At 47.4% G+C, this 12,607-nt stretch overlaps 1 protein-coding gene across 2 annotated transcripts in view; it reads left to right on the forward strand.

The window, feature by feature from the left end:
• Positions 1–11,802: 11,802 nt before the first annotated feature.
• Positions 11,803–12,607, forward strand: part of Usp4 (ubiquitin specific peptidase 4) — a 29,771-nt gene continuing 28,966 nt past the window's right edge. For both annotated transcript variants that reach the window (XM_048334808.1, XM_048334809.1), the window contains exon 1: positions 11,803–11,985. In XM_048334808.1, coding sequence (XP_048190765.1) covers positions 11,885–11,985 — 101 coding nt within the window. In that variant the 5' untranslated portion in view covers positions 11,803–11,884. The remainder of the gene's footprint in view (positions 11,986–12,607) is intronic.

Below are 12,607 nucleotides of genomic sequence, written 5' to 3' on the forward strand. Positions count from 1 at the left end.
GAATTTATATTCCATAGCTACTGAATTGGAAGGTCTGGGGGATCTAGGGTTCTCAATGGTCTTCCAGCTAGACTGAGAAGTCTGGTAACTCTCCTTTCCTGTACAGTGTCAGTACATCCTGAACTGTTCTGTGGTTAAGTTACAAACCCAGGACTTCCCAAACTGACTCAAAGGTCTTCCCTACAGGCTGAGTGGTGACTCACCCTTTCTCTTCTGGTCCCAGACTTTTTTTTTTTTAACCATATCAAGGTATGAACCGAGGCCCTTGAACTCTTTTTTCTAACAGGGGTGGCTTTTAATAAACCTCCAGTTCTCAGCTTCCTGAGTAGCTAGTATTATGGGTATGAGCTACATAGCCACAGCACCTTAGCTAGCCTTCCTTTCCTCCTTCCTTCCTTCCTTCCTTCCTTCTTTGTGCAGGTACTAGGGTTTGAAGTCAGGGTCTGGGCACTGTTCCTGAGCTTTTATGCTCAAGGCCAGCACTGTCTTTTTGGTAATGAGAGGTAAGAGTCTCACAGGCTTCCTGCCAGGGCTGGCTTTGAACCAAAATCCTCAGATCTCAGCCTCTGAAGTAACTAGAATTACAGTGTGAACCACTGGTACCCAGCTTGGCTGTTTTTTTTTTTGTTGTTGTTGTTTGCTAGTCCTGGTGCTTGAACTCAGGGCCTGGGCACTGTCCCTGAGCTTCTTCTTTCTTCTTTTGCCAGTCCTGGAGCTTGAACTCAGGGCCTGGGCACTGTCCCTGGCTTCTTTTTGCACAAGGCTAGCACTCTACCACTTGACCCACAGAGCCACTTTTGGCTTTGTGTATGTGGTACTGAGGAATCGAACCCAGGGCTTCATGCATGCTGGGCAAGCACTCTTACCACTAAGCTGCACTCCTAGCTCTGTTGTTTTTGATAAACAATCTCACTGTATAGCTTGGGTTCTCAGGCTAGCCTCAAATTTTCCATCTTCTTCCTCTTCTCCTAAATGCTGGGATTATACCACACCCTTGACCTTTTTTTTTTTTTTTTTCCTTCCCTTTATGCCTTTAGCTGCAAGCGAGAGAACTTTTTGCGTTCCCAATGTGGTTGACCCTGGATGGGGAACATTCCTTCTCAGACTTCAAGCTCTCTCAACTAAAGGTCTTTTCCAGCCCTCTTTTTGAGGAACACTCAGCACAAAGCCAGTTAGGACATCAATAATCTCCCAGAAACTGGATACACACACACACACACTCTCTCACATATACTGTTTTATCATTCAACTTTGCAAGGCTCTGCTCTGACCTGCACCTACCCCACCCCATGAATCAGCAGTTCTAGTGAAAAAAAGAAGAAAAAGAAAACAGACTAGGAATCACATTCAGCCTGCCCAAGAGCTAGACTGCTGGTAAAATGGCTGACAGGATGGGAACTTGCAGGGCTGGGAATATGGCCTAGTGGTGAGAGTGCTTGCCTCATATACGTAAAACCCTAGGTTCGATTCCTCAGCACCACATATATAGGAGAAAAAAAAAAAAAGCGGCCAGAAGTGGCGCTTGGCTCAAGTGGCAGAGTGCTAGCCTTGAGAAAAAAAGAAGCCAGGGACGGACAGTGCTCCAGGCCCTGAGTCCAAGCCCCAGGACTTGCAAATAAAGTTTAAAAAAAAAAAAAAAAGGATGGGAACTTGCAGTAGTATTTAGGCCACAGACGTTGGGGAAGAGATGGGGCCCCACTGTTACTCAATAGGGTTCAGAAACTTTCCTTGTAGCAGTTGTAGCACAAATTGTGTGTGTGTGTGTGTGTGTGTGTGTGTGTGTGTGTGTGTGTGTGTGTGTGATTGGGGATTGGATTGAACCTAGCATTTGTTTTTTAAAACAGTAACTCTGATAAAATTGGGTCAGGCACTTATTACCCAATTAGTCTCTCATCAAATGACTTCTTCCTGATGTCTCAACGTAGCTCCACAAACACCATTTAAGGCCAGCTCATTTTCAGAGGAGCATTTCGGACCTGATTGACTGTTGTGGGGGGGTTGTTTTGTCCTATATCAGAACTTGGGATCTGATGCTTTTGCTCATTGGCTGATGCTCTCCCATCTGAGCTGCTTTTGCTCATTGGCTGATGCTCTCCCATCTGAGCTGTGCCTTCAACCCCATAAATGGCTTTAAATGTTTTCTATTTTTCTGTGCCAGTCCTGGGGCTTGAATTCAGGGAATGGACATTGTCCCTGAGCTTTTTTTTGCTCAAGGCTATTGCTCTAACACTTGAGTCACAGCTCCATTTCTGGTTCTTTTGGGTAGTTAGTTGGAGAGAAGAGTCTCATGGACAGACTTTCCTGTCTGGTTCGCTTTGAACCACAATCTTCAAATCTAAGCCTCTTAAAAAGCTAGGAATACAGGCATGAGCCACTAAAGCCCAGCTTAAACTTTAATTTGTTGAGACCAAGTCTTGCTATAGCCCAGGCTGGCCTTAAGTTCTGGATCTTCCCTCCTCTGCCCCTACCTATCCAAGCTCCTGCAACAAACACGAACCCAGTGCTAGAACTACAGACATGTGCTATGACATCTAGTTTAATATTTTGTTGGTGGTGGTGGTCGTGGGGCCTGAACTCAGGGTCTGGGTACTTCCTCTGAACTTTTTTGCTCAAGGCTAGCACTCTATCACTTTGAGCCACAGCGCTACTTCCAGTCTTCTAGTGGTTATTGGAGAGAAGAGTTTTATACTTTTCTTTCCTGCCCTGGCTGGCTTTGAACTGCTAGCCTCAGATCTCAACCTCCTGAGTAGTTAATTACAGGTGTGAGCTGCCAGCACTTAGCTTAGCTTAATTTTGTTGGTGTTTGAACCCAGAGCTTTCTACTTGCTAGGTAAGTACTCTACACTTGAGCCAGGCCTCCAGTTCATATCCAGTTTAACTTTTGGATAATATTCAGTAAAAATATACTGGCTTAAAGATATACTCAAGAGATGGGGGGCTGGGGATATAGCCTAGTGGCAAGAGTGCCTGCCTCGGATACACAAGGCCCTAGGTTCGATTCCCCAGCACCACATATACAGAAAACGGCCAGAAGCGGCGCTGTGGCTCAAGTGGCAGAGTGCTAGCCTTGAGCGGGAAGAAGCCAGGGACAGTGCTCAGGCCCTGAGTCCAAGGCCCAGGACTGGCCAAAAAAAAAAAAGAGATTGGCAGTCTTGGCTCATGCTTATAATCCTAGCTACTCAGGAGGTTACAATCTGGGGATCATGATTCAAAGCCAGCTTAGACTGAGACTCCTACCTCCAGTGAATCACTAAAATGCCAGAAGTGGTGCAGCACCAGCCTTGAGCAAAAAAAAAGGAAGAGTTTTGGGACAGTGGCAGTGGTAAAATGAAATCTCCTCAGCAGTACAACTCCTTACTCAGCACAAGAAAAGTAATCCACCTTCCTTGCTGTGAGACTTGATCTGTTTTGCCTATCTCGTTCTCTGATACCTAATCCTTGTATAACAGAGGTTAGAAATCACTGAGGAGAAAGGGGATATCACCTCAGTAGTAGAAAGCTTACCTAGCATGCACAAGGCCCTGGGTTAGATCCCTAGCATAGCAAACAAATGAACCTAAATCACTGAGACATTTACTTTTAAAACAAAAACAAAAACCAGGGTCTTAACATGTGGCCCAGAATGGTCTCAAACTTTCTGTCCTGTCAGTTTTCTGAGTGCTGGGATTATAGGGCTGTGCTACCATCCCAGCCCCCTCCGCCCCCCAATTTTTTTTGTCAGTCTCAGGCTTGAACTCAGGGCCTGGGTGCTATCCCTGAGTTTTTGTTTTTGTTTTGCTCAAGGCTAGTTAGTGCTCTATCACAGCTCCACTTCCAGTTTTCTGGTGGTTAGTTGCAGATAAGAGTCTCATGGACTTTTTTCTTGCCCCAGCTGGCTTTGAACTGTGATCCTCAGATCTCAGCCTCCTGAGTAGCTAGAATTATAGGTGTGAGCCACCACCTCCTGGCTGCCAGGCCAAATTTTAAGTGTTCTTTTTTTTTTTTTTTTGGCCAGTCCTGGGGCTTGGACTCAGGGCCTGAGCACTGTCCCTGGCTTCCTTTTGCCCAAGGCTAGCACTCTGCCACCTGAGCCACAGCGCCACTTCTGGCCATTTTCTATATATGTGGTGCTGGGGAATCGAACCCAGGGCCTCATGTATACGAGGCAAGCACTCTTGCCACTAGGCCATATCCCCAGCCCTTTTTTTCTTCTTTTTAAGCGTACTTCTAAGGCCTTTTACTTTTTTGTAACCCCCTGAGAAAGGTGAAGAGGCACAGGTAAAAAAGCCAGATATGGGATGGCATGCTTATATAACAGTTATACAGGAGGCCTTATGTAGGAGGCCTTAGGATTTGGGTCCTAGGCCAGCCTCAGGCAAAGACTCAAGACCTAGTCTGAAAAATAACTAAATCAGGGCTGGAGGCATGACTCAAGTCGTAGCAAGTACAAGACTCTAAATTCAACACCTCATATACATGAAGCCCTGGGTTTGATTCCCCAGCACCACATATATAGAAAAAAAGCTGGAAGTGGAGCTGTGGCTCAAGAGGTAGAGTACTAGCCTTGAGAAAAAACAGAAGCCAGGGACAGTGCTTAGGCCCTGAGTCCATGCCCCAGGACTGGCAAGAAAAACAACAAAAAACCAATAAATTCAACACCTCAGCACTAAAAACAAACAAAAAAGGCACAGGTCAAATGGTAGAATGTCTGCCTAGCAAGTTTGAAACAGGTGTGGTATGAAAACCTCTAATCCTAGCACACAGGAAGCTAAGGCAAGAAGGTTGTTGAGTTCCAGGTCAGGCTGAGACACACACACACACACACACACACACACACACACACACAGTTAAAAAAAATGATGGGCAAGAAGGTGTAAAAAACTGTTTGCCTCTTGCTATCACCTCCAATTAACAGGTGTCTACTTTTTATGAATACTGCTATGTGCTTCTTTTTGTTGTTTTGTAAAATGTTATTTATTAGGAAATCATACCTCAAGGTGTGAGGCTGGCAGTTCAGGTAAAGATTGACTGCTGTCATGTATGCTTTGTGAATGCTAGTGGGAAAAGCAAGTCAAACAGGAAAAAAGCTAGAGTTACAAGCCAAGGGGAAAAAAATTCATGATTGGGCTGGGGCCTGGCTAAAGTGGTAGAATACTTGTTTAGCTAGTGAAAGGACTTGAGTTCAATTCCTGGTTACACTAAAACTATGATCTGGAAATAAATAAAGCTTTTTTTTTTTTTTTTTTTTTTAATTTGCCAGTCCTGGGGTGTGGACTCAGGGCCTGAGCACTATCCCTGGCTTCTTTTTGCTCAAGGCTAGCATTCTACTACTTGAACCACAGCGCCACTTCTGGCTTTTTCCTTTTTTTTTTTTTTTTTTGGCCAGTCCTGGGCCTTGGACTCAGGGCCTGAGCACTGTCCCTGGCTTCTTTTTGCTCAAGGCCAGCACTCTGCCACTTGAGCCACATAGCCACTTCTGGCCATTTTCTGTATATGTGGTGCTGGGGAATCAAACCTAGGGCCTTGTATATCCGAGGTAGGCAGTCTTGCCACTAGGCTATATCCCCAGCCCTTAAAATACACTAGTTAGTTTTTTTTTTTTTTTGGCCAGTCCAGGGGCTTGGACTCGGCCTGAGCACTGTCCCTGGCTTCTTTTTGCTCAAGGCTAGCACTCTGCCACTTGAGCCACAGCGCCACTTCTGGCCATTTTCTGTATATGTGGTGCTGGGGAATCGAACCCAGGGCCTCATGTATATGAGGCAGGCACTCTTGCCACTAGGCCATATCCCCAGCCCACTTCTGGCTTTTTCTATATACGTGGTGCTGAGGAATTGAATCCAGGGCTTCATGTATATGAGGCAAGCACGCTACCACTAGGCTATATTCCCAGCCCAAATAAATAAAGCTTAAAGTCCCCATACCCAGATATTATGTTTTCTTTTGTGCTGATCATGGGGCTTGAATTCAGGGCCTGGGTGCAGTCTATTAGCTTCTTTTTGCTCAAGACTAGTGTTATACCACTGAGCCACAGCTCCACTTTGGCTTTTTTCTGAGTAGCTTATTAGAGATAAGAGTCTCGTGGATTTTCCAACCTGGGCTGGCTTTCAAACTGAGATCCTCAGATATCACCCTCTTGGGATGCTAAGATTTCAGGCATGAGCCACTGGGCCTAGCTACATTAAGAATTCCCCCCCCCCCCCCAAGTCCTGGGGCTTGAACTCAGGGCCTGGACACTGTCCCTGAGCTTCTTTGCTCAAGGCTAGCACTCTACCACTTGAGCCACAGCACCACTTCTGGCCTTTTCTGTTTATGTGGTATTGAGGAATTGAACCCAGGGCTTCATGCATGCTAGGCAAGCACTCTACCACTAAGCCACATTCCCAACCCTATATTATGGGTTCTTAACTAAACCATTAAGCACCATGTGAGCATTCAGTCAGATCCTTCTCTGCAACCCTCTTTCTGTTTTCTTGTCTGTTCTGGTGGCTCAAGCTCTCTACCCCTCCCTAGCTGGAGGCCCTGGACACCCAGGTAAGGCTCTATTTCTCTCTAGGTTACTTAACAGAGAATACAGCCCTGGGACCATATGTCTCCAGAGTTGAGTCACTCTCGTCATTTCCTATCAAGTCCCTGGGTCATTCCTACAATAGCAGGAAACAACATACAAGCAAATATCCATATCCACTGTTTGTAGTACTGGGGCTTGAGGTCAGGACCTCATGGTCTTGTATGGCTTCCTCCCTCAAAGCTGGCACTCCTCCCGCTTGAACCATCTCTCCACTTCTGGTTCTTTGCTAGTTCATTGGAGATAGGAGTCTCTGGGGGTTTTTCTGCATGGGCTGGCTTCAAACTACAACTCTCTGGAATCAGCCTCCTGAGTAGCAAGCCTTGAACTCCCTATGTAGCCTCCCTATAGGCATGAGCCAACTAGCATTTGAAGTGGGGTCTTACTGTTATGTAGGCTTGTTTTCAAACTACAAGGTTTAAGTGATTCTGCCATCTTTCCAAGCCCATCAAGCACCGAGCCGCCAAGACTATAGATGTGTATAATCACTCCTCAATTTTTTTGTTTTTGTGGTTCCAGTACTTAGGCTTCAACTCGGGGCTCACAGACTTTCCTGCCTGGGTTGGCTTTGAACTGCAGCCTCAGATCTCAGACTCCTGAGTCGCTAGCATTACAGGTGTGAGCCATGGGCACCCAGCAACTCCTGGCATTTTGCAATATTAATTTTTTAAGGAACTGAAACCAAAAAGCTTCTGCCTTACATTTTCAAAATTTTTCACTTTTAGAATTAGGTTTTGTCCCCTATTGCTGAAGACACATCCTACTTCCTTAAGACTGCCATAAATGGTATCAAAGAAACTGCTACCCTCACTCCCACCCCCCACTGCGAAAAAAAAAAAGGAAGAGAGAAGTAGCTTCTAGTGTAGGTTCTGAACAAATGTCTTCTAGTAACCAACTTTCTTTTTCCATAAATAACAGGAGCAAAAGTTTTGAACTTGGTAACATTTAAAACCATTTCATAGAATCTTCACAAGTACTGTGTAATGCCAGTACTCAATGAGGGAGATTGAGGCTAGAGGATTATGAGTTCAAAATCAGCCTGGGCTATCTATGGAGGCCCCATCTCCTAAACAAAACAAAACAAGAAAAATTGTATAGAAGTGGATGTCAGGATTGAGACCTATCATGTTGGATAGAACTCATGAACTTGAGCCTGATAGACAAGCACTATGCTATTAGGCTACACTGATCTGCAGGGGATTAATTGCCATAGGCAATTACTTTTTTTTTCCTTTTTTGAGACAAGAGTCTTGGTATGCAGCCTAGACTAGCCTTGAACTCAGAATCCTCCTGCCTCAGTCTTAGACTTCTGGGATTATACATGTATACCACCATTCCAAGTTCAAGATAATTTTAATTAATTATTATTTTATTTTTATTTTTTAGATACTAGAGCTCAAACCCACTTGAGCTCTACCACACAGCTACATCCAGAACTCAAGGCAGGTGGGGTTTTTTGTTTGTTTCCATGCAAACCAAATAGACATTCCAGGGAGAATAAACTAATTTTGATTATCCAAAACCAGTGTTGAGTGGTAAAGCACTGAGCTTGATGGAAGCCTTAGATTCAATCCTCAATACCCAAACAAACAAAAACAAACCAATTAGCTCAAAGCCAACATAAAAGTAGTGTATCTTCTCAAACGATCTAGCCTACCTTCACTTGGCCAGCTCCCCTTTCACCACCAGCACCTGAGGAACAAGTTTGAGCAGATGGTACTGGCTTCCATTTCCTGAGTTTAAGACTGTGGAATATACCTTTTGAACCTGACTTCAAGAATTCTGTTTTGAACAATTACTCAACATATAAAGGTCAAAAATTGACCTCTCAGGGGAATACAATAGCTCAAGAGCTATGTATGTACGTTCATATAAGACTACTGCCGACATATTGTCTAATATCGACATTACATTTAAAGCCCTAGGTGAACTTTCTTGGGCGTGGCCACGTGGCTACTGTATATATTCTTTTTTTTTTTTTTTTTTGCCAGTCCTGGGCCTTGGACTCAGGGCCTGAGCACTGTCTCTGGCTTCTTTTTGCTCAAGGCTAGCACTCTGCCACTTGAGCCACAGCACTACTTCTGGCTGTTTTCTGTATATGTGGTGCTGGGGAATTGAACCCAGGGCTTCATGTATACAAGGTGAGCTCTCTTGCCACCAGGCCATAACTCCAGCCCCTGTATATATTCTTTATTTTTTTATTTTATTTTTTTTTTGGCAGTCCTGGGCCTTGGACTCAGGGCCTGAGCACTGTCCCTGGCTTCTTCCTGCTCAAGGCTAGCACTCTGCCACTTGAGCCACAGCGCCGCTTCTGGCCGTTTTCTGTATATGTGGTGCTGGGGAATCGAACCTAGGGCCTCGTGTATCCGAGGCAGGCACTCTTGCCACTAGGCTATATCCCCAGCCCTATATTCTTGATACATTGTATATTGTATATATGTCTACCTGACCTAGAGAAGGGATAGAAAAACAGGGCATAAGATATCACAAGAAATGTACACACTGCCCTACTATGTAACTGTACCCTTTTTGCACACCTTGTCAGAAAATGTGTTCAATTAATAAATAAATTAAATTAAAAAAATTCTGTTTTGAGGGGTTGGGAATATGGCCTAGTGGCAAGAGTGCTTGCCTCGTATACATGAAGCCCTGGGTTCGATTCCCCAGCACCACATATATGGAAAACGGCCAGAAGGGGCGCTGTGGCTCAGGTGGCACAGTGCTAGCCTTGAGCGGGAAGAAGCCAGGGACAGTGCTCAGGCCCTGAGTCCAAGGCCCACGACTGGCAAAAAAAAAAAAAAAAAAAAAAAAAAAAAAAAAAATTCTGTTTTGAGAAGCCCATATTTCTTCCTATTTTTCTAGGCTTTCTAGGATGGATTTCAAACACTGAAAGTAATTCGTCTCCCCTCCCCCTACCTTCTCTGTAAAAAGCAACAGTGAGAAATTCCTAATGGATCTATGCCCAAGCCCCATCTCTGTGGGTTTAGTTAAGTACCCTAAGGTACTCTTGTCTCTGCTCCAAAACCTCCGAGGTCTTCCTGCCATTAATGGCCTCTTCTCTGGCTTTAGATCCTCTTAGGTTCTTTTAGTAGGCTACTCCTGGCTCATCTGGCTAAAATTCTTCTCTTTGATTCTGTCCTGCATGTTTTATAAATTCTATTCTGTTCTGATTCCTCCAGTCTCTGAAGTGCTTCTGTAACAAATACTCTCATCTCTATGGTTCTGACTCGTGTGTGTGTATGTGTATGTGTGTGCACTGGGACTTGAACTCAAGGTCTGGGCACATCCCTTAACATTTTCTTTTTTTTTTTTTTTTTTTTTGGCCAGTCCTGGGCCTTGGACTCAGGGCCTGAGCACTGTCCCTGGCTTCTTCCCGCTCAAGGCTAGCACTCTGCCACTTGAGCCACAGCGCCGCTTCTGGCCGTTTTCTGTATATGTGGTGCTGGGGAATTGAACCTAGGGCCTCGCGTATATGAGGCAGGCACTCTTGCCACTAGGCTATATCCCCAGCCCTCCCTTAACATTTTCATTCAAGGTTGGAACTTTACCACTTGAACTATACCTCTATTTCCAGCATTTTGCCAGTTAATCAGAGATAAGAGTCTTGTGGATTTTCCTGCCTGGACTAGCTTTGAACTGAGATACTCAGATCTCAGCCACCCAAGTAGCTAGGATTACAGTAATGAGTCACCTGTGCCTGGGTGCATCCAACATTTTCAAGGCCACGTTACTAGAATCAAAGGTGTCTTTTTACAGTTGGGGTTGACTGGCATTCTTACAGCTTTTGGTTCACACCCTTTATGGTTCTTGCCACACACTTGGAGGTCTTGCAAAAGACCTATTAGACTGTTAATAGAGAAAGGGAACTTGGGCTTTTCTGGGAAGCCGGATGTAAAGGATGTTGGTAATTAAACACAGGTCCTTGTACATGCTAAAAAAGCACTCTATCACTGGGCCACACTCCCAACTCCAGGAAACAGGGTTTATTTGTCCCCCCCCCCTTTTTTTTTTGTTTTGTGCTGGTACTAGGGCTTGAACTCAGGGCCTGGGAGTTTTGTTGTTTCTTGCTCAAGGCTGGCACTCTACCACTTTAACCACAGCTCCACTTCCAGCTGTTTAGTGGCTAACTGGACTTTTCTGCCTGGGCTGGCTTTGAACTGCAATCCTCAGATCTCAGCCTCCTGAGTAGCAAGGATTACAGGCAGGAGCCACTGGGCCTTGGCTTATGAGCTGTATTCTTTGGAGGCAGTAACTGCTAGACAAGTGAATATAGTCTCATGTATGACAGCCGCCCACCTCTCCCTTGATACTGGGCTGACTTTTCCTTTCAGCAGGAGGGCTGTCATGTTTTAGGGGTTCAGCATGGAGTGGAAAAGTGTTTTAGGGCATTGAATCTTGTTCCAGGAACAAAGGAAGATGCCTGGGCACCCAAGGTGGAGCACATTGGACCTCTCCCTCCCCGGCTGCCATAGCCTCTCAGTGGATGCTGGCGTCTCTGACAAGGGCCACGGGGTGGGGTCCTGACAGAAAACTGCCATGGGCCAAAAGACTGAACACCCCCGTCCAGCCCTGGTCCCAGTGGGTTGATGCATCTCTGACCAAAAAAAAAAGCCAGAAGGAAGCTGGGCACCGGTGGGTGTCTGCCTATCATTCCAGCTACCTCAGGAGGCTGATCAGTTCAGAGGATGGCGGTTCGAAGCCAACCTGGGCAGGAGCGTCCGTGAGGCTCTTCACGTCCAATGAACACCCGCTCCCCCCGCCCCACGCCAAAGGCCAAACCAGCGGAGTCGTGGCTCAAGGGGTAAGAGCGTTAGGCCTTGAGGAAAAGCAGCTCGGGGGACAGCGCCCAGTCCCCGAGTTCAAGCCCCCAGGACCCGTCGGCCGGGATGGCGTTGTCTGAGGGGACCGAGCGGATGGCTGCCAGACCTCTAGAGAACGGCGGGGCCGGACGGACACAACGACGGGGAGACGGGGAGAACCTGCAGCGGCCGCTTCTCTTGACCCATCTCTCTTCAGGTCGTCGGGGCTCCACAGCGGATGGCGGCGGCGACGGCGGAGAGGAAAGGTAAGAGGCTGACGGGGGACGGCTCGACAGGGCGGCGGCGGCGGCGACGGCGGCTAGCGCGCGTGCGCGCGTGCGCGCGTGCGGCGGGGCTTGGGCGGCGCGCGCACGAGCACGCATGCGTGCGCGCCAGTGTGTGTGTGGGTGGGAGGGGGGTGTGGGTGTGGGTGTGGGGTGTGTCCTGTGCGCATGCGTGCGTGCGTGCGTGGGCGCGGCCCTACAAGCACGCTGTGCGCGAGGCGGATGTCCGGGCCGGCTGGGCCGGGGCGACGGACGAGATGGCGGAAGGCCGAGGCTGCTGTGAGCGACCGGATGTGGAGACCCAGAAGTCCGAGCTCGGAGCCTTGATGAGGACCACGCTCCAACGGGGAGCGCAGTGGTGAGCACCTCCCGGTTGAGCCCCTTCCTCCGGTCTCGGCAAAGCGAGGCGCCGAGGCTCCTCGGGGCTCATAGGCCAGGTTCCCCCACACCCTCCCCCTTTATTTATTTTTCCTCTGCTTGGGAAAGGGCCGGGTGGGGACCGTGTTTGGTGACCCTCGAAAGAGGGACCCAGACATCCGTTCCCTCACTTAGGGAGCCCCCCCACCACCAAAAAAAATACCAGCTCACTGACTTGCCCCTGGGCCTGGGAGGGGGGCTGTCCCAGCCCATTCGGGGTCCTCCTTCCCATAGAGGCCTGGCAGGCAGGGACAACTAACGTGGGATTGGTAGAAAAGTAAGGGAGAATGCCGGGTGGGGACGGCCGGTTACCACCCAGAACTTGCTCTGTGACCTTGGGCAAAGATGTACCAAACTTTACCGGCCTAGAAGGTTCCCAACCATTACAGTGTAGCATTTTGTGGCTCACCGCGCTCTCTGGAGTGGAGGCAAAGATCCGAAGTTGATACTTTGTGAGTTGTCAACTGCAGAACAGATGGTCTCGGAACCCCACCCCCCCTTTCCTTCTCAGATTATTTTAGAATCACGTGTCAAAAATAATAGTGCTCCAGGTGCTGGTGGCT

The sequence above is a fragment of the Perognathus longimembris genome, chromosome 26 (assembly GCF_023159225.1).
Source record: "Perognathus longimembris pacificus isolate PPM17 chromosome 26, ASM2315922v1, whole genome shotgun sequence".
NCBI classification, from domain to species: domain Eukaryota; kingdom Metazoa; phylum Chordata; class Mammalia; order Rodentia; family Heteromyidae; genus Perognathus; species Perognathus longimembris.